Source organism: Tachypleus tridentatus, chromosome 5, assembly GCF_004210375.1.
Source record: "Tachypleus tridentatus isolate NWPU-2018 chromosome 5, ASM421037v1, whole genome shotgun sequence".
In the NCBI taxonomy this organism is placed as follows: domain Eukaryota; kingdom Metazoa; phylum Arthropoda; class Merostomata; order Xiphosura; family Limulidae; genus Tachypleus; species Tachypleus tridentatus.
Genome location: NC_134829.1, coordinates 21,777,850 through 21,801,310, shown reverse-complemented (window position 1 = coordinate 21,801,310; position 23,461 = coordinate 21,777,850). Strand labels below are relative to the sequence as shown.

The window sequence follows — 23,461 nt, the reverse complement described above, 5'->3', positions numbered from 1 at the left end:
TATTGCTTATTCAAGTTAAGTAGAAAATGAAGACTAGGTGTGAGAACACTTACATAAAATTAAAATGTTACTCCTATCATGTGCATTAAAACATTCTGTGCAAAACTGGCAGATATACGAAAAGAGAAAAGACTGCATAGCAAATACAGCACCTTATAAACCACCTGGAAGAACTATGTTAAAGAGGTACCATTGCAACCACATTAGAATACTGTTAAGGAAGTGAACATTAGAAAGCCCTTAAAGATACTCGATGACAAATGTGCCTTAGAAATCACTTGAGAATACTCGATTATTGTTTTACCTTGGCAAATACACAAGGAAACTATGTAGTAGGTGCGGGATACATCATGAAAAATGTACCTCAGCAACCACTTAAGGATGCTATGCGCATCAGAAGTCCCCTAGTTATACTACGTGGCAAATGTATCTTAGAAACCATGTGAGAATACTACATTGCAGATTTACCATAACAACAATTGAAGGATATTATTTCACAAGAGCACGTTAGAAACCTCTTAAGGATACTACATAACAAATTGATGTCCTTTGTGCCATGTAGCCCGCCATGGTCAAGCGTGTTAAGGCGTGCGACTCGTAATCTGAGGGTCGCGGGTTCGCATCCCCGTCGCGCCAAACATGCTCGCCCTTTCAGCTATGGAGGCGTTATATGTGACGGTCAATCCTATTATTTCTCGGTAAAAGAGTTACCCAAGAGTTATCGGTGGGTGGTGATGACTAGCTGCCTTCCCTCTAGTCTTACACTGCTAAATTAGGGACGGGTAGCACATATAGCCCTCGAGTAGCTTTGTGCGAAATTCAAAAACAAACAAATCGTGTCATATGTAATATTTATTAGTTCGACATGAAGATGTTTAGGAATATGTTGGCAATGAGGAATTTGCACTTATCATTTATTCAGCTAATTAAATGAAACAAATTAAATCTTTTAGTTAATGTGTAGGCGGATAGATAGATGAATGTAACATATGGATGAGAAGAAATCTGACTATATGCATAGTGCGTAATTTCTAAACCCACGTGTATTGTTACACATTAAAAATCTTTGCACGTGCGTAAGTTTAGATATAATAAATAGCTCATAATATGATATATGCTTTAGTTTACCATAATTTTTTTTGTGGTAAAACATTAATGACACCATTGTTTCCTGTGGCTCATAATTTTCATTTTTCACGTTGTACTGAATTGATCATAAACACCTGACAAATGAAATGCAGGACACGTTACGAACTATTCAAAAACTAGCGTTTCTGTTCTATTCGGCAACGAGGCGAACTCTTATTAAAATGGGTTTCAGACACCGACGTTAACATGGCACACACGCTCGTGCAACACATATCTTGTGATATTGTAGCGGGAAAGCAAACAATGGTTAAATCTTGAATTTAAATTATAAGATAAATACCAAGAGAGTGTTCAGCTGTGCAGCTTTATCAGGTAACAACACGATATGTGTGTATACACGCATAATGAGGCTGACAGCCTTTCACTTTGACATTTCCAATGTATTTCTATAGAAGTTCGTTCAAGCGTGTTTCAACTGAATTGCAAAGAAACCGTTAAAGTTACTGTTACTGTTCAGGTCACACTATTCAAGATAAATGTGACATTAAATTTAAGCACACGTTATCTATCTATATATGTGTGTGTGGGGGGTTGGGGTGGGTGGGGGTGCATTACTTTCTTTCGCCATCTTTTTCTCTTTGTCTGATTCTTTTTCTATCTATCTAGCTCTATCTCTTACTTTCTGGTGTGTTTTTTTTGTTCCTGTATCTCCTACCATCTCTCTCTCTCTCTGTGTTCATTCTGTGTTAATTTCTCTATTTGTTTCTTTCTCTTTGAATTTATACTATTAAATTTCAGTATGGATTACCTAAACAGAAAGACAAGAGTATTAACGGAATGTTTATATATATATTTATAAATATTTATATACAATGACTGTATATTAGATCTAAGCGTTAAGCGACTCCTAAAGTGACTGTACATAACTTTTAAGTGTTAAGGGACCCATTTAGTGACTGTACATGGAAATTAAGTGTTAAGGGAGTCCTATAATTACTCTATATAGAATTGAACTATTTAAGGGACACTTATAGTTGAACTATTTAAGGGACTCTTATAGTGACTGTATATATGATCTAAGTGTTAGGAGACTCCTACAGTGAATGTATAAGTGCTTAAAGGACTCGTAAAGTGACTTCATAGAATATAAATGCTATAGGATGTAAGTGTTAGGAAACTCATATAATGACTGTATATAGGATCTAAGCGTTTGAAGAACTCCTTGATGACTGTATATAGGATCTAAGCATTGAGGGACTCCTACAGTGAATGTATAAAAGATATAAGCGTTTAAGGGATTCGTAAAGTGACTGTGTAAGATCCAACAGTAGACCAATATATAATTACTTGTTCTTTCAACTAATCTTATGATCCACTCGTATTTACATATCTTACACAAACGTAATACCTTTATTGTAGAAGCCGCAAGAAGCTATCGAAGACAACTGGTGATATCACTTTATATTTTATCAAACTACTCGATTAACGAATAGTTGGTTCAAACACCAGCTTACACAAACCAACCTACGGCCAGAAAGCATTATGAAATGAAAATGTATCAAACAACAAGCACTAGCAAATTGACTCTAATCAATCCTGTTGTAAAGAGATTGTAATACTGTTGTTGTTCCACACGTACAATAATACACATACACTCGGTCATAAATGCACGCTTTTGCTTATGTGCAAATATGTATACGCAAAGACAAAGGGCCTTAGTATTAACATAAACTTTGGTAACAGCCACAGAAAAGCTTGTTTGATGTGACTTTAAACTTCTTACCAGCTCATAAAGTAAGCCTTGCCAATACATACCAAAAGCTTTGCCAGTAGTGGCGGTACGTTCTGCCAAAATTGAAGGAAAACCATATACACAGTGACGGAGAGCCCTGTCAACACTAATAATAACCCCTGACAACACTGATAAAAAAAACGTGTTTTTTTCAGTATGCCTATATAGATAAGTTCTTTGTGACAGAAACAAACTTGTGGCTAAAATACTAATCATTAAAAAGTGAAAGAAAATTCCATGTTTCTAATTATTTTTCATATAAAACATTTCAGATTTCTGACTTAAGAATTATAGTCCACAAATGCTGGCAGACCAATATATGTTAAAACTTTTTATAGAAAAATTAGAGCAGAACATACCATAAATCTCTTTATTGTTCGGGTTAGACTAAACACTACAGTAACTTCTGAGCAATTTTGCAAATAGATAAATAGACGGAGTACTAGAGCTGATAGGAAGTTGTTAAGTCTTAATATGAGAGAACACTATTCATTTCCTAACTAGAAGTTTTCAATGGATAGTGGCGTACACCTGTATGACACAGATGACATTGGTTTTTCTTGACAAGAGTTCTAAAAATCCAAATGACTAAAGGTCAAGCATTGATTGACTAAAAAGCATTTGTGTAAGATTTATGGTTAATTCTTCATGATTGAAGAAGACCATCTTCTTCATCATCCATTGATTATGTGTGTTCGGAAGTGACTGATTAGCCCTATCTTGGCTTGGAAATGTCTGGCGTGGTGAGGGTAAGACAGGATGCACTGCTAGTGGGTTTTAATGGTTGCTTCCAATTGCTTCACGTGCTGCACGCTTGTTGCGAGATGTAATTTTGTTCATATGTGGTAGCACTCCTCCAGGCTGGGCGGTTTTGGGCAAGAGTTTCCCAGGGCTGATGTTGCACTCCTTTAGTGCAACCTCGAGTATGTTCTGACAGCGCTTCTTCTGACCACCACTTCTAAGAAAGTAGAATGGGGTCGAAGATTCTGGACGCGTTCTTTGCCTCAGCGAAATCAACCTGTCTATATGTTTACCGACTTATTTGTTTGTATATATATATGTATGCCTACTTACGTAAATATATTTATAATTCTACCAACATATCTGCGTGTGTATGTATATTCGTCTACGTACCTATTTATCTATATGTGTACATGTCAGTCTGTCTGTGTATGTCTATCTCGCTACGTAATTATCTATGTCTATCTAACAATCTATCTATCTATATATATATATACCCATATCTGTCTATATGTCTACCTACTACTCTGTCTGTGTATATGTCTATCTACGTTTGTTTGTCTAAACCAGTGGTTCCCAACCAGGGGTGCGAGATAGCGTTCCAGGGGTGCAAAATAACATTTGTTTTAGCCACCTTCACCTTTATTCTAAAATAAATAAATACTGTGAGGGGTGCGAAAACATATTAAAATTTTTTAGGGGTGCAAGGCATAATAAAGGTTGGGAACCACTGGTCTAAACGAATTATCATGACAATTTGAATACATTATTTTTTAGTCAAACTCACACACTAGAAATATTATTGTGTTTTTCCTTTCATACCTCCCGTGAGAACTTTGACACTATTAATGGCAACTTGCTTTGTAGTTTCACATCTATACTAAGGGCCTTTTGCTGTGTAATTTAACATATACATTAAGAGCGTCTTACTTTGCAGTTTCATGTTTATATGAAAGGGAATCTTTCATGTGAATCAGACGAAATTTTATTCTGTACATGTAAAACTACAAATGTGAGGAAACTGAAAGCACCTGCAGTCATTTTAAATTCCTTTCGATTTCCTGAGATGTAATAAACTTATTCATTTGTTAGTTGTTTTGTTTGTTTCTAATGCAAACTACACAATATGCAACCTGTGACCTGTCCACGGCAGAAAAGGTAAGTGCGGAAACTGATCGCTGACCCAACAATAAATGACGTATTCGTATCAGTGGTGTCTGAAGTGGTAAAAATATTTGATATTTGAATTAACATATAGTTAGGCCTGGGTTTCTATTCTAAATCTATAAGATAAAGGTTATTTACTGTCTATTTATTTTCCATACATTTTACCTCTATTCTTCTACCTGTCAGTATATTTTTACTGATACGTAAAGAAACGAATTTTTAATCACATGAAACAAGCCGAATGTAATAAAAGTAAACACATGAGTACTGTTTTTACACGTTTAAAGGTAACTTAAAATTATGCGAAGAGATCTGCTATATCGGAAAACGTACGATTATTGGCTTCCTAATACTCCTGTGAGTTTCTCTGCTAATTTGATATTAATATGCAGCAACAATTAATTATTTAGTTCTTCCAGGGAGTCTTGCATGTTTTGTTGAAAAATCAAAATAACATGTCGTTTTCCATGATGTGTGGTATTTTTATATTTTTTTGGAAAGCAGTAATGTTAGTTAAAAGAAGAAAAGTGTACATTGTAACTATTTATTCTACATCTATTGGCTTAATGTTTTGTTTATCTTTTCTTTTCCTTTGAAATATCTTAAATACATATGTTTATACTTTATTTAAACGGTAGTAACTAAAATACCTTTAAAACGAATTTCAAAAACTTTTCATATTATTTACCGATTTACTTTCTACAAATATTTGACTCCATATTCCCACCAAAGTTTGTTGTATACAACCTCTTACAAAAAAAAAAAAAACGTCAGGGTTTCGCTTTAATTCCAATGAGAAGACTGCCCCTTTCCCGGCGGAAGTTGGGGAGGAGATTGTTACTGACCTTAGACAACCTAGAGTTACTTAGGAGCTGCAGGGTAAGGGTGATACTGTGTTGTTGTGACAGCAAAAATTGATAACGCCGTGTTAGGTGTAGAGAGTCAGCAAGCATTCAACAAAACACACACCACTAGGACGAAATTATAAAATTTACTCTGTTAAGCCTAACAATGAAGTAGGCTTAGCATATTCACCTTATTTTTACTATTTCATTACAATTCCTTTTTTTTCTCTCCTGTTTTAGTGGATGCCAAATTTCTCGACGCAAAATGTTTCTAATGGTAGTGGCTTTACAAATTTGTTAAAAGGTGAAGTCACCATGCTACATGAGCGTTAAAACAAACGTGAAGTTCAAAATGTGTAACGCCATGGTTCTGTTGTCATACATTTTTTACGTGCACTGTATGGATGTGTGGAAATATTTTACATATGATGGAATAAGAAAGCAAAAATACACCTCAGAGAAGGGATTCAACAGGAATAGCCCCTCGTCTTTCCACCCCAATCACAACTGAAAAAGAAAGGTGTACAATAACAAAACAAACAAAAACTGTACGAGTGATAAAAATGTAGCAACAGAGTTTCGATAACATATCCGTATTTTAAACATAAGATCAAAACAATAAAGTATTCATGCATCAAAACATATGATACTATACATATTAATACAAGAAGAAAGAAAGAAAATAATACCATACGAATCGTACATAATAATACACTTTATCATTGCTTCAAAATACATGTGTGTTATAGTTATGGATTTAGCTAATGTTTAACAGTTTATGTTCTGAAAATGTATAAAGTTAGCAACTTGAAAACCAGTTTGTTTTGTTCCAGTACAAAGCAATAGGTTATCTATACTATTTGGCCCCCGCTAGTACAGCGGTATGTCTCCGGATTTACAACGATAAAATCAGGGGTTCGATTCCCCTCGGTGGGCTGAGCAGATAGCCCTTTGTGGCTTTGCTATACGAAAAACACACACACTCTATACTATTTGCGTCCTTGTGGACCGTGTCCCGAATGTTCGCGCCGTTAGCTGAATCACCCGTGGACCGATACCTAACCACACACGAATGACAAGTACATGAATTTATAAGATGTTTTAGCATTATCACAAAAACATATATAATATTATGTAATGCCAGCTTGAAGTTCACGTAAAGAAAAACAACACATGCACAGGGTTCTTATGTACATCAGCAAATCTCTTACGTCCGCAAACTTACATTCTCTTTCCCAATAATAGCTTTAATCCTAGGATGGATGGAGGTCAAAGGTCATTATCGACTTTGAACATAGCGTTATCCAACATGGAATTATAAATTTGCTAGCAGAGTTATAGAAACATGCTAGACGAAAATACTGAATTTGCAACAGTTCGTGTTAGAGTGGAGAGAACACCTGATACAATTCATAGAGATGCCGAAAAACGTTATGCTCACGTTTAGGAGATTGTAGAGAATAAACAAATAGAACTTGGAAACCATACGCTGAACAGAAATATTGTTATACTTTACATAAACATATATTTGCATTCCAGTCTGTCAGAGTCTGAGACAAGTTGACTTCAACAATTCGCAAACACAAAACCTATAGTAACACATCTGATTTTTTGTGTACAACAAACTTGTACTGTTAAATAAAAGCACGCCACATTTCGTGAAGATAAACTTGGCAAATTCAGAATTACGATCAATGTTACTTCTCCAATAAGTGCTCATTCAGTTCAACTGATAATGATTGAAAAAAAAAGAATACATCAAGTAAGCAGTTTTAAAATATACGTAATACATTATGAATATGTAGCTATTAAATTTAATAGGTTCTCGTATCAGTTTAACAAATAATTACAATACATTTAACAGATAAACAGCTTTTAACAGCATTCTAATTGTGATATTTAATATTCCCTTTATATAAGCCACACAAAACCAGTCTAATGACTGCACTTTACTCCCCGCACTGGCTCTTAACGGTAAGTCGGAAAACTTATAATGCTAAAAACCTAGTTTTTATACGCTATTGGTTTTAAAACTGCTAAGTCATTCAATTTAACTACATTTATATTTATTTTTGTAGAACAAAATAACTAAATGCCAATACTACGTATCAACAACTCGAAGCTCTCGAAGGACGTTTCCTACGCCTAAAGCGCCAAGTCGCTGCCAGCCTCACCATGGAGCGTCACGGCCTCGAAGTCATGCAACTGACGCACGGCGGAAGCAAAATATTTGTGTTGAGAGTGTAGAAACATATGTTTAAATAAATAAAATACTGTCAAGACTACACAGCGCGAAGCTAAGACTAAACACAAAAAAAAAAAAAACAGTCTATTTGTTAAACTTGTATTACTCTTAAGAGTCTCGTGGCTTGTTATGCGTAATCGTGCATGCAAGCTCTTACAGATATTATTCTGTGGTAAAGTAAATCGTGCTGGGTATTTAGTCTTTAAAAACCAGTCTTATCTAGGCTTAGAGAGCGAGTGATTAAAGACAGACCGGGCGTTGAGCAGTTACCATAACTTATCTTGGGAAAAATTCCCATCAATTCACTGACATATCCTTGACAAAATCTCAGAACTATCTGTTGTGGTTTTTCCACACTAATGCATAGGGAAACGTGGAAAAAGACGGGAAAATAATTCAAGCTTAAGTCTTGTCTAGCATACACGTCAGTAAAACGTTTGTCAACTGAACAGACTCAAAAACACTATAATTAAGCACATGTGACATACGGGATTTCTGTGAACCAGTTAATTAATTAAACGAGAAACCCTCTTGGAACCGGCTATTTAGTAACTTCCCGTTTCTGTGAACCAGTTAATTAATTAAACGAGAAACCCTCTTGGATTCAACTATTCAGTATCTATCTGTCCTTGCATGTGAAGACAAGATGAAATAAAACCTAAAAGATACGTTGCATGGTAATAAGTATCCAGCTGTTGGAAAACAAATCCAGTATTTACAGTTCTAATATTTACTCTTCCTAACGGTATTTCAGGTTAACATTTCATCCATCCAAAGGATTTTTTTTCAGAAGATTATTAATCAAAGCAAAAAACAAAAACAGGTGTTGTTTCTTACGTATAAATTTCGCCCATTTTGCTTAGATCTTTAGCGAGCATATAGTAATTTATAAGTGGTGGAATAGTGGTTTTGATTTGTTTTCAATTTCGTGCGAAGCTACACGAGGGCTATTTGCGCTAACCGTCCCTAATTTAACAGTGTCGGATTAGAGGGAAGGCAGCTAGTCATCACCACTCACCGCCAACTCTTGGGCTACTCTTTTACCAGCGAATAGTGGGATTAGCCCTCACATTATAACGCCCGCACGGCTGAAAGAGCGACCATGTTTGGTGTGATGGGGATTCGAACCCGTGACCCTCGGATTACGAGTGGAGTACCTTAACCACCTGGCCACCTAAGGACAGCGGTAGGTCTTCGGATTTACAAGGATGAAATCAACGGTTCGATTCCCCTCGGGGGACATAGCAGACAGCCGGATGTGGCTCTGATATAACAAGACGTGCAGTAATTTATAAAGTCTGAAATTATAATTCAGTTGGATTGGTTGTCAATTTCACTCTCTTTACGAACTTGTTAATAGTGCCTGACCTGCTGGCAAATATTCAGAAATGAACATTTTGTTATGTTATTGTTTTGTAAAGTAGCTAATTTCGTAATCATTCATGCATGGCTTCAAAATCGTATGTACTTAAAAGTGGGATTTATTCTTTGTTTTTAACTACTTTTGTAAGTTAGTTATATAGAAACTATTTTAAAAATATATCCAAACCGACCTCCATAACTATACATTATTTTTGCTTATGATACTGTCTTTAATAAATACGTACATTTTGAGAAATACATAGCTTCTGTAAACTAAACACTCGTATGTAAACAACATCTCCCTTGCGCAACTGGTTGTATCCGTGAGTTGCATATTACATGCCCCCCGCTAGTACAGCGGTATGTCTCCGGGTTTACAACGCTAAAATCAGGGGTTCGATTCCCCTCGGTGGGCTGAGCAGATAGCCCTTTGTGGCTTTGCTATAAGAAAAACACACACGCATATTACATATGTCCATGCCAGAATTATATCTGTATAAGTCATGTAGGCCTTATTAGAGTTGTATTATTTTTCAACAGAAATGAGGAAGTCAGATACATGAATGCTTTATTATAGCACGTGTTTCATGCTCGTGAACAGACTCTCATAAATATATCACAGTAAGAAAGCAAGAATAAATAAACACTACATTTTTTATATATACAGTTAACTATTTAGAACTCGTGTGAAATCTGAACAGACCCATAGCAACAGCTGATGCTGCAGACATACTGACACGAAACAGGGTTACAGTAGGGATAGTCGCCTTACAACATTAGACAGGGCCTACCTTTAAGTGCTAACGTCTTCAGCCCGGAGTCTGGTCCGTAACTACTTGGTTGGCTTAAGGCCCTGGAAAAATGCTCGTCAACTGCGGCTGACGTGTCCCCGTTGAAATAGGTAAGGAGAACACAGTTAGCGGAGATATAATGGGCGTCAGCTGCACTTTGTGGAAGTTCTTCACTGTTTTTGTCGTCGTCTTTCGAGGTTGTTGTGCACGTCACGGACACGGCCGGAGAGTGTGTCGAACAGTCGATACCTCTGTTTCTGTGATATTCAGGACTGGGATGTTCTATTGGCTCAAGCATTTTGTGCTGTAGGAATTTCTGAAAAAAAAATCACCTTATTTGAAAGAGAGGAAAAAAAGGATAATGGAAACATGACAAAGAATTATCATGCGTAAAAAAGTCCCCATTCCAATTGGTTTCTGTAGCTCTTAAAAAATGCTTTGCTGAATAATTTACCAGCAGCCACGTGTAGTCCAACAGCAACCGAAAGCATGTTAAGTATGCTAGTGGCGCGAGCCGGACTTCAAGTCTGCGTGCTCGCGCTGTTGGCATGCAACGGTCACAAGAAGTCGGCATGGCAAATAATGAATTTTTTGAATGAAGCCGAGAATCCTAGCAGACTCGTGAATGAGACAACGGGTGAAAGTTGAAGAACATACTTGACATTCCATCCTACTGAACGAAAATTACAACTAAATAATACCGCAGGATTTGCTTCGCGTTTATACGCTGGATACGAGCGCGTGCCACGATAATTGGACACGCCTTTACTGAGACGACTTTTCACTCACCTTTTGCTCGGCCATCGGATGAGCCGGTTGGGGTGCTGGTCCAGTCATGGCAAAAGGTCCAGTGCCCAACATAGGGGTAGTGGGCCCAGCTGTTGGAGCCGCTCCAGCCGCTGCTGCAGGGGCAGGTCGCTGGGGGTACGGGAAGTAAGGTGTGTAAGGCTGGTACATTACGTCTATGCAACTCATTGTGCAAACGCTGTCTGCGGACGCGAAGTTTTCTCCTACTGTCTTCTTCTTCACTTTTACCCTGCTCCCAACTTGATCGATGTACCCCAAGTTCACCCCCAAGGGGCGGGACTCGTGATGCACGCCTGTCGCCATCAGTGATGCAGACAAGGACGGTAGAAGATACGCCTACTGTTGACGTCATAAATGTTAGCCAATCCCCGTTACCGTTACATTGGGCATGATCTGAGCGCACTACGGAAGCCTGAAACAACATAACACCAATATCCGGATTACGCTTTACTAGATGTTGCGAATGTTTATTTTTTTCCATACTTTAATGAAGATGTGTTTAACAGAATAGAGATGAGCCTCTTTCATCACGTAAAAGAGTTGTAAACGACACCTGTGAAGTCTGAGCACAATCAACCAAATTCTGCCTGTTGAAGATATTTTTCGGTTATCATCCATCACCAACATTTGTGAAAAAGGTAAGAAAGATAGGTGGTTTCGAAAGAACTAGGACTTTAGGACTTTTTAGTTTACACTTGTAAAGTTTGTGTGATATCCTTGAAGATTTCGAAAAACTTTCTGATGGAAGTGAGACATTACATTTAAACATGCTACTAACTCTGATTCATTTATTCTAGAATCAGTTATAAGGTAGGTAGTGGTACAATTCTTTAATATAAATTCATTATTAGGCTTAAATAGAAATCTTACAGTCTGCATGTGACATGTGCTATATATAAGGATTACGAAACTGAGTACGTTTGTTTCTTTGCTGGTCTACTCGTAGCTTTTATTTACGTGAAACGCACAATTCAAATAAAACATTTAACCATGTGTCTGTTTATTGTTTATTTATGTTCTGGTTTTTAGTAAAAGTTAAAACGTGTTTTGTGATTGAAAATAGGAACTTGCCAAGTCGGAAGTGTATATAACACACTGTAATCCATTAATGGTGTTACCTGTTTCACGTCTGACGTCGAATAATCGATCACATTATAAATTATTAATTCTAAATAATGAATAAGTTATTGAATGGAATACTGAAATGCGATTAACAAACCTTCGTTATGTATATAGATAAGCTGTTCATTTGCTATGTGTATGATATGGACAAGGTTTGTGTGCTTTCTCTGTATACGCTAACAGCTTAAAGGAGAAATTAAAGAAGAAATATGTTATAATATATAAAATACACTGTATTTGTCAGTGCCGATGAGGTCTTTCACTTATCTGGATTAGTCAGGCCTCATGTACTGAAAAAGGTGATCGTGTTCTGTATACATAGTATGCACGTGGTGTTTGTATATGTATAATATCCTTAATCGGGTGAACTAGGCACAGTTTACACATATCTTTCTCAATTTCTTCCGTTAGATTTAAATCGATCGCTACTGATAAATTGATCATCCTATCCTGCCAAAATTGCACAATTACAAGACCTGTTGAGCTGCCCTTAATCTGTCACCCTGTTTGATGAATATACATATTAGGATACTTCTCATACAATAATCCTCTTAAATAACCTTCTTTCTTTTTTAAATGAAGAACAGTTGACCTACAGGGTTTAATTAAGTTGTATTATTTGTAGCAAAACGTTTAAAGAGAAACCTTATTTTAGACTCAGAAATTTCAAACAACTAATGTCAGTTCGCCTGCTTCTCTACATAAAGTTTGTTCCCCGAAGTTGTCACTTTCAGTTGAACAAGTAAATAAATGAATGATATGCAACACCATTTATCATCTAAAGGGATTATTAATAACACAGTGCATGTTTCAAAATATTTTACTTAAGTCTGGACGTTAGGGGGAGTGAATTTTAAAATACATTTAATAATTATCTGGACTACTTGGTTTAAATCTTGTTTGAGCATTTATATAATTTACATTTTAGATTGAACAAAAATTCATCTCGATTGTTATGTTTGAGCAGTATGAATCGCTTTTAATATAATGTATAGTATGAAATTAACTTTTTTGTAGAGAGTGTCGGGCAAGGTTTTATTTCGAATTACGGAGTAACATCATAAACGTTTTATAACATATTTCAAACAAAACCATGTAAACAAATAACCGCAACGTATGTATTTTATATGTTGGTTTAGTAACTCCACGATCGTTATGGTTGTCCACTCCATACTTTAATAACTGGTCAACTGATACAGTCCGATAGGTGTCGCTTTAGTAGTTTTACAATTTACTGTTTGTTCACAAACAATACCTTATCAAGTAAATTACTGATAAGAGTTCTATTAACGTTTACTTGTAAATGGGATATTCATTGGATTCAATCACAACAGTGTCGGTTTAGCGAGTAGACGATTGATTGCCAAGTTACCTAGGTGTCGTCCTAATGACTAGTGTGTTTTTGTGTGTTTTTCTTATAGCAAAGCCACAAAGGGCTATCTCCTCAGCCCACCGAGGGGAATCTAACCCCAGATTTTAGCGTTGTAAATCCGGAGACATACCGCTGTACTAGCGGGGGGCCCTAATGACTAGACTTACGACACGTGTCATACAGTATGGTTCTACAGCTGATGTGATTTTATTAAAGTGCTCTCTTGTATAGCTTGTAGAAATGTTATGAATTTAGGTTTGTTTACGTGAACATGTTTTCATGTTGGACTTTATGTGTTTTCATGTCACATTTGTCAAATCATATTAAGCACAAATGTTTGAATAACTTTTTTATATTACTTACTCGATATGACTTGACAGCGTTTTTAAAAGAACTGTCTATGTGTAATAAAACTGGGCGTCTTTTCTTACGGAAACAAAACAGCACTTCCTCTCACGCAAATTTGCATGATCAAGAAAATAAATCAGAAATATTATGTCCGAAAATAGATATAGGCTGACGAACCCTTCAAAACGCATAACGCTATATACAAAGGGTTGATTACGTTATATATACACGAGTTTTAATATGCAAGCTATGTGACAACCACGGCCGATGTGAAATAATGGTGGAACACTACGTATTAAAACAACATTTTTACGGTGATTATCATTGCGCAGGTAGTGTGACACCACTGTAAATTATGAGCTAATATGTAGCAGACCTTTCCGGAACAATATATTCACACGCTTACATCATAGAGATGTGTACAGATACTGGATTTATAAGTGTCAAGACGGGGGGTATCCATTGTAGTTAAAAACATTAAAATATGTATCAAGTTAGGGTACTAGGAGCTTCAAGAGACAGACTTGAAAAACTGTACCCCGTTTTAGTAAGCAAAGAGCAGCGTATCGAGACTTACGGTCCATCCCACTGTTCGTTGGTAAAAGAATAGCCCATTAGTTGACGGTGGGTGACGATGACTAGCTGCCTTCCCTCTAGTCTTACATTGTTAAATTATGAATAGCTAGCGCAGATAGCCCTCTTGTAGATTTGTAAGAAATTCAAAACAACAAACATACAATCTACATTGTCATGTCTGCTCATGAGGCCCGGTGTAACGATTTCAAATTACACCCTGTAAATGTTACCCCGGTAATTTGAATTCGTTTTCATATTACCGGGGGTAGTACAAAATCGATTTCATCATACTCCCCTTGATTTCAAACTACCCCCTTCCCGATAGACTCGTTTTAACGGTTTGTTAAGATGCTAGAAGTTTTTATCGCACTCAGTGTGTGTAAATGAAATTAACACATTAATAATAATGTAAAAATTCGAATATTTATCATGTTCTATATCTCATTCTATCAGTCACTCATTTTTATTTCAGAGCGCATAAAAAAATATAAAAAAATTAAAATGTATAAATTACAATATATTGAATGAAGACAGTATATAGACCTTGTGGTCTGGCGAGGACGAGCCCTTAAAATACCTTTTATATTATATAAATCATCAATTTTAATAAAAGAAATAACAGGCCTTTTGCCTATTATTATGTACTTAGATACGTACTCGACATGCACTACAAATATTAAAAGCAATCATTATGTTTGTCATTTTGGCGTTAGAAGAAGGGGTAATTTGAAATCAAGGGGTAATTTAAAATCGATTTCATGTTACTCCCCGGTACTCTGAAAACGAGTTCATATTACTGGGGGGTAACTTGAAAACGGTGGTAATTTGAAATCGTTACACCGGCATAGCCAGGTGGGTTAAGGCGTTCGATTTGTAATCTGAGGGTCGCGGGTTCGAATCACTGTTGGGTGTAATTTTACTTTATATTTACCCTCCAGTGGCTCAGCGGTATATCTGTGGACTCACACCGTTAGAAACTGGGCTTCGATACCCGCGGTGGACAGAGCACAGACATCCCACTGTGTAGCTTTGTGCTTAATTTCAAACAAACAAACGACTGGATTGGTTAGAAACTTCAAGGCTCAGATAAATAATCATTCGTAATATTGTTTGCTTAGCAGGTATAAGGTAATCAATCAGTATCACGAGGCCGCTTACATAGCTATCCTTATCGGTAAAGTTACAGTGGGTTTAAAAAAAAGATAAAAAGTTCTCTATAAATGTACATTTCAATTAGAGTGTGTCCAAAAGAGAATAAAGTTCTGTGGAAGGTTAGGCTTAAATTACCATGAGTCAACGAAAAGTTAGTTATTTGTTCGCTTATAATGTTCACAGGACTAATAATTTTCAGTGCCTGAAAATAAGACAAAATAATTGTTTATCAGTTTGTAAGACTACATCTTAGATAAAGAGAGTGAATACGTTAAATCAGATGAATGACTTTGTTTGATATATAAATTTTCTAAAGTTAGTTGAAATTCTAAAGTTATATAAGTTTAAAAAAACACACGATAAATTAAGATAAAAATAAGATTAAATGGATCACATATAAACTACTGTAGCTGTACGTAGACAGATGGATAAACAATAAACTAAAAGTACATTACGTTTTCCGAGACACCGTCTAGATAAAAGCATGTGTTAAGGTTGATTAAATTTGGGGATAACATATTATTCTATTTGTGTAATGTATATAAAATGAGATAATCTATGAGTTTAGACAAAGTAGAAGGCGAACCAAATCTATTTCATTTTATTGGTACCAAATATGGACCACTGGTCAGTTCATTTCATCAGTGGCAGCTACTGGACATTTGTTGTACTGGATTTTTCTTTCCGTCGCATGCCGGAAACATGATCTCGTTTACGTTATGATGTGAATGTGATAGGAGTGGCCTGAGAGTCAGTGTTTTTGGACCGTAAGACGAAGATCCACCCATGACTGGCACCTAGTTGACGCAAAAAAAAACAAACCAAAAAACACGCTCCGTATTTTGAGAGAGCGACAGTCAAATTTCACTATTCGATCAGAAAAAAAAATAGTCCAAGAGTTTAGTGGTGTGATTAACTAGTTTTCTTTCTTATACTCTATCGATTCATAATTAAAAACAAGTTTGTGTAGGCAGCCTTTTATGTGAATAAGTGCAAAAATTCAATTCACACAAACTGTAACCAGTCATTGTGCGAGGAATCCGATTTAACAGAAAGGATAATTTAGCGCCTTTCCACTGAAAGTTGTTTTTTTAATCAAAAACTTTCATTACTGGTCATTGTTTCAGAAGATAATAGATAACATGGACATTTGAGAAATCGTTAGGCATTAGCTTAATATACTTCGCACATCTCAGTTAATTGGCTAGTTTCTATTACTTCTGCAGAAATAAACAAACTTATTTTAACTACGTTAAGCAGTTTTTCAAGCTATTCCATACTTGTAATTTCAGACATGCGTAGAAGATAACATAACAGCTCACTTGCTGAGTTTGGTTTTATACCATAATAGTTCATTAAAATTGATCATATGTGAAACGCTAATATTTCTACTGTATTTTTCATGAGCCCTGGTATTATATGAAAGGCTTCGTCGGCACTGGATCTACCAGATGTAGTGTGGTCGACATATTATAACGTGTTTTCCTTTTATTTCATTCATGGGTTCTTAGAATTACTGATGAAGTTTTCTGTCGTTGACGCTTAATTACAAAACCTGCTTCACAAACAAGAACACAAGGTTGTTGGTTCTCCAGTTATTGAGAGTGATAGTAAAATTAATTCAAATAAACGACCAGTGTTCAAATATAAATAAAAAAGATAATTTATTGTCATCAGTTATTGTTCTAAAATATTTTTTGTAAATGACTTTAATAACATTGATTGTTTGCTTTGAATTTCTACATGAGGGCTATCTGCGCTAGCTATCCCTAATTTAGTAGTGTAAGACTAGAGGAAAGGTAGTTAGTGATCACCACCAACCGCCAACTCTTGAGCAACTCGTTTACCAACGAATAGTGGGAGTGACCGTTACTTTATAACGCCCACACGGCTGAAAGGGCGAACATGTTTGATGTTTCAGGAATTCAAACCCGCGACCCTCAGGTTATGATTCGAGTGTCTTAACCACCTGGCTATGCCGAGCCGAATAAAAGTGATAATAATTACTAAAAACTTTCTTAACTTGGTTTGCTCGAGAAAATTAGTTGTTCATAACAATTGACATACATACGTATATATAAATTTGTGATTAATAAAAGGTTATCTTAGAACACGAAAAGTTGCTCTTCTTATATGTAATTATAAAAATTTTCCATACAAATTAGAAAACAAAATATGAAACTGCAAGTGTGTTCGCATGGACCTAAGAAATATTCATACAAAATTGAGTGAATACCCATCAAAATTGTACGAAGTAAAAGTAAACAACTCCCATAAAAATTCAAAACTGAATATTTGTATTTATCCTCCCCTTCATTGACGTAATGAATCTTCATACCAATGTTGGTGAAGATCCCTTTACACTACTCGAAGTAGTTATATGGATATAGAACAGAAAACATATAGCATTATTATATTTATGTAGGTATAACTACTACTCCACTACTACTTACATTGTAATCTAACCAGCCTGATTAATCCTGATATTAGATGAAAGGTCTTTTCGGTAATGGATATAGCAGGTATAGTGAGGTTATTATAACATGTTTACCTGTACTTTTGTTAATGGTTTTATAGAATGAGCTGAAGTTATAAGACGAATACAAGAAAACGTTATCCTATAGCTAAAATTCAGACGAGACAGTAATTAACAGATATACAAATTCTTTATCAGAATAACTACGTGTTTTATATCAATTTTTAACAGATGATTTAATTATGAATTCATCTAGAGCTTTGATTTTTTTTTCATCGTTTATAGCATAGTCCTTAAAGTAATGAACCCTTTCGATCATAGAGTATTTCTCTATTTATGATAATGTACGCGCTGTATTATGTTTCTAATACTATATGATTATATCTTATATGTCGTGGTTTAATAAATAAAAATTGAAATTCTAATACTTAACTTGAGTTAACTTGATTTAGTAAACTGAAAATTCGACGAAAAATCAGGAGCTTTTACTCAGTCTATGTAAATATTTTAAAATAATTTAATATGTTTTAGTTTTTACATTCTGCTCACCGATTATTTAAGAACACTTCGAGATTTATAGTTAGAGAAAACTCGGATAGGGTACTTTAGTTTATTTTTAAGAACTTATGTTTAAAATCAGTTTTATTCTTGATTGCTTTTTTTGTAATTAAGCACAAAGCTACACCAAGAATATCGAAACCCGGTTTCTAGCGTCGTAAGTCTGCAGACATACCAGCTGTGCCGGTGGTAGTGGTTACTTGTATTCTGTACAAGTTTTAAAGTATTTTATCTTTAGTGTGACTGACAAACACTGACAAACAAGCAGGTTCAAAATGGAACAAATAATGGCAGGCTGTTTCATCACAGAAATAAGTACAACATTGAAAGTGACGCCATTCGTTGAATACTGAAACAACAATGAAACTGATGTGATTTATCTCAGCTGTCTTGTACATAATAGCACGAGTACAACAAATATTCAATGACCTTTGTATTGTTCACCAAAGTATAAATACAACTATGAAATTAACGATAATCACCTTGACCCTCAAATGTACATCAGTGATACTCGTCCTGTTTGGGAATGTTCATCTGTATAAATACAGTAATGAAATTTCAATTTATCTCAACCAAAATAACTAGACAAAATTAAAATTATAACTTATATTTCTGAGGCAAGCAGAGCACAGAATGAAAAAAATCGTATCACGTTAACGAAGCACAGACGTAAAGAAATGACAAAATATTTTAATATATTTTTCTCTTCAATGAATTGATTTGTACAGACGAGAATACATTTGGACTTACTAATTGTAGAACACTCTAGTTGGTGATAAGAATTCTACTGTTATTGTTTTCAGAACAGAAAATAGTACTGTGTTGTACAATACAAAGCAACTAAAATTCCTGTTGACCTCATGTGTGGGTGTGCTTCGAAGTTCCAAACATGGATTCTACAACCAGACGTGACTGTACAGAGGCGGCGGGCATGGATATACAGAGCAGGATCTAAAAAGGTAATTATACGACTATTTGGCTGAATATGTGTGATATGTTACCGTAAATTTTTTTACTTATTTGTACGGAGGTAGTTTAATTGGATGGATGATTTTTGAATAAATTTTTAAAGGCGCAGTTACACTTGTGAACAAAGCTCAAATTCTTTAATAACCGTGTAGACCCTGAAAAGAGCCTACGCATGCAGCGCTATCGTTAATATAACTGGCATGCACCTAATTATAGGTCTATGAAAGCTAAACGTTTATTTTTTTTAATTTTTACTGCTGTTTTTTTCATTTAAACATTTTTATTATAAGCTTAAGGAAATTGAACTTTCTATTTTTGATGTAGTGCACTGTTATTCTCTTTATACATTGTTTCAACACTGTTGCAGATATTTGCCTTCACGTTCGAAAAAGTTCAATGGTCAGTAAAAGAGCGTGCTTTCAAACATTACCAATGGCTAGGTTACCCCCTCCTCCTCAGCAAGGAACATTTTATTTAATGAGTGGGGTGGTGTAAAGAATGACCTCTTCCAGTTAGGATACTTGCCTATTCGCTAAAGACTTACGGTCACTTGGTGAGAGGTGCTCTATATGTCTAATAAGCTAAGTGTCAGGTCAGGGGACACTTCCTGTGTACGCGTGCTCGTCTCCATGGGAATCGTCAGGAACAGCTCCACGCGCTTTCTAGTAAGCCGGCGTTATAAGAGTGCAAGGAAACTAATGAGACCATATGTGAAACAGAAATAGTGACACTTGCCCTTTTGATAGACAACCCTGTTCCATTGCTGTAAGAGGTCCCAGAGGGAGCTGATATGAGGTTTAGGTTGACGAAAGTTTTCTCCACATGTGGCCTGCTACCGTACCGTGTTACACAGCTACTAATGGTTTAAAAGATTCAAGTTCAGTGTGTGTGTGTGTATGTTTGATAAGCCTATCTCCTGCTCCTGCTAATTGTATGTAAAGTTTACCCGATAAGCAATATTTACTTCACATAATGTGTTAAGTGATAACATTCGAGATGAATACTGTGAATGATAGCTCATTATAAACCTGTTGGCAATATTCGCCAGATAACGTTTCGAAATTACGGCTTCATCAGGCTAGTAGTACAGTTTTTTTACAATGAGTTATATGTGATGTTCTTATAACAATTATCTTAACCTAATTTTCAGAGTTATAAGCCTTCATAGTTGCCTCTAAGCCACTGGGGGCTCGCTGCACAAAAATGTTTTGATATGAAAATATGTATTAACTTCTCAAACCGTTTTTGGTGTTTTGTTATATTGCTTGACACTTTCGTAACACGCTTATAACAATTTTTCAACAATATTATTGTTTCATAGTAGTTTTTATAGCATTATTACGATACAAGTGATATTATTTTACTATCTAATACAGTTTCACATATTCTACTTGTATTAAATATTAAATTAAAGACAGTTTTTAAATGTTATATTTTGCTAAAAAATAAATACAAATTTAGGCGGTTAGAAAACAAAAGTTTGATTTGAAAACGTACAACGTTTATTTATGGAATTAAAGTATATTGTTTTTGTTTGTTTTTTTGAATTTCGAGCAAAGCTACAAGAGGGCTATCTGCCATAAACATTTCTCATTTAACAGTGTAAAACTAGAGGGAATGCAGCTAGTCATCACCACCCACCGCCAACTTTTGGGCTACTCTTTTACCAACGAATAGTGGGATTGACCGTCAAATTATAACGCCCCCAGAGCTGAAAGGGCGAGCATGTTTGGTGCGACGGGGATTCGAACCCACGACCCTCAGGTTATGATTCGAGTGTCTTAACCCATCTGGCCATGCCAGGCCCAATTGAAATATACGTAAAAGAAACACTACAGTTACGTACTTTGCGAATGAGAATGCAAATCGATAAGATATTCTAGAATACTGAAAGGGAAAAGTGCTTGTGAGACTGTGTGATAGACTAGCGTTGATATACAGTTCATAATATTAAGAATGTTGGGTGTGATGTGTGTGTTCGAATGGGTGTTTAATTATGTGTGCTATCCTTCGTCTCTGTGTTTAATTATGTGTGCTATCCTTTGTCTCTGTGTTTAATTATGTGTGCTATCCTTCGTCTCTGTGTTTAATTATGTGTGCTATCCTTTGTCTCTGTGTTTAATTATGTGTGCTATCCTTCGTCTCTGTGTTTAATTATGTGTGCTATCCTTCGTCTCTGTGTTTAATTATGTGTGCTATCCTTCGTCTCTGTGTTTAATTATGTGTGCTATCCTTCGTCTCTGTGTTTAATTATGTGTGCTATCCTTTGTCTCTGTGTTTAATTATGTGTGCTATCCTTCGTCTCTGTGTTTAATTATGTGTGCTATCCTTCGTCTCTGTGTTTAATTATGTGTGCTATCCTTCGTCTCTGTGTTTAATTATGTGTGCTATCCTTTGTCTCTGTGTTTAATTATGTGTGCTATCCTTTGTCTCTGTGTTTAATTATGTGTGCTATCCTTTGTCTCTGTGTTTAATTATGTGTGCTATCCTTTGTCTCTGTGTTTAATTATGTGTGCTATCCTTTGTCTCTGTTTATTTTTGTAGGTGTTTTTCGTTAATGAGTATAGCTTCGATATGTTTTCCTTTTTTAAAATGCTTTTGTGTGTGTGTGTGTGTATGTGGAGGGTTGGAGAATGTGAATACCTTCTGGTTATCCGTGTTTGATGTCCTGTGTTTGTGTTTGGCGACTTTGTGTTGTTTATATCTATGTATATATATATAGATAGACAGATAAACATGCATGCTTGTGTGTGTCTCTACATGTATTGTACACGATTTAATAGCTTAAATTTTTGATGTGGCTTTTTTTGTCTTACTATGTTTTCTACCACATTTTTTTCATTATGAAAAGTAAACTAATTATTTTTTCAATGTTTTTGTGGTTTTTGTTTTGTGTTGTGTTGATTGTCAGTTAATATTGTTTAACGGCTCAAGAGTTGTTTCTCGATTCGTTGTTGTGTCTTTTTTATGTGATTTTAAAATATTATCGGTATGTTATCGTTGGTATCCGTTTTGTAATAGTGATGTTTAAATGTCTTTTTGGGCTGCTTGAATGGCATTAGGCGTGGAGCATATTCGATTTATATGTATATTTCATAAATCCGTATTTTTCTTCGGCTATTCATATGTAGGGTATGTCCTATCATGAAAAGCAGTCTCATAAACGGTCAGTATGATGTGTCGCATACATCGTGAAAAATAAATGTTTTTGTTATTTATTTCAATCTATACAACCACAAAGTGAAACACACAAAGTTACAGAGCTTGTATAAGTTAAACGTGATCATTTGTAAAAAAAAAAAAAAAAACTTCGAATAGTAACACTTTCACTTTGTGGACAACTGGTTTGTATGTTATACGAATTTTATAAATGGAATTTTTAGTCAAGTGGTAAATAATGATGAAAAAGTTAACTGTGTGTTATATTGAAACCTACATGTTTTTAAATATATATATATATACACGAGTATCGTTTCTGTCAGTCGAGCTGTCTGAATATATTCAATATAATATGGCAACAGACTTTCAGATGTTTCTGCATTCACAGAAGTGTTAAACGAGAAAGCATTTAAGTAATGACTTACACTCCATATTATATCTGAAATTTTAATTTCGTAAAAGATCAGGAGTACAATGAAAAGTGTAAACATTACAGAAAGTATGCTAAAGTAATTATACTAATAATATACTCTACGTTATTCAGATCTAACAACAACAAATGTAAAAGAGCGAATTCCGAGCGGAAAATTCTAAAGGTAGAAAGGATCTAAACATAGAATTATTTCCTTTCATTATCAATAGTAAACATTTGAAGTTTAAAATTTATAACAAGGATAAACATAAATGTTATACCTGTTGCTGGCACGTTTCCAACGTAATAAACGAATATTGCATGGTACTGTTTTGTTTTATAGGTTACTTATATTTGTAACTACATTCGCAGGGTAAAACTACTTTAAACTTCAAATACTTTTTTGATAAAGATTCAGAATGTGAAACAGATTTGTGAAGATTTACCTTTGAAAACGTGGAAATTTATTCACGTCAGA

General features: G+C 35.3%; 1 protein-coding gene and 1 long non-coding RNA gene across 5 annotated transcripts in view; one reads left to right on the top strand and one right to left on the bottom strand.

Annotated features, from left to right (window-relative positions):
• The window catches only part of LOC143250684 (transcription cofactor vestigial-like protein 2), a 47,821-nt gene extending 36,579 nt beyond the window's left edge, over positions 1-11,242 (bottom strand). For 2 of the 4 annotated variants that reach the window (XM_076501583.1, XM_076501584.1), the window contains exons 1-2: positions 10,822-11,007; positions 10,033-10,348 (exon numbers count right to left, since the gene is read on the bottom strand). In XM_076501583.1, the coding sequence (XP_076357698.1) occupies positions 10,033-10,348; positions 10,822-11,007 (502 nt within the window). Of the gene's footprint in view, positions 1-10,032; positions 10,349-10,821 lie in introns of all 4 variants that reach the window. The other 2 variants (XR_013028304.1, XM_076501585.1) reach the window with 2 other exon arrangements.
• Positions 11,061-23,461, top strand: part of LOC143250685 (uncharacterized) — a 70,184-nt gene continuing 57,783 nt past the window's right edge. Inside the window, exons 1-2 of the long non-coding RNA XR_013028306.1 lie at positions 11,061-11,477; positions 19,247-19,402. This is a non-coding gene — a long non-coding RNA (uncharacterized LOC143250685). The remainder of the gene's footprint in view (positions 11,478-19,246; positions 19,403-23,461) is intronic.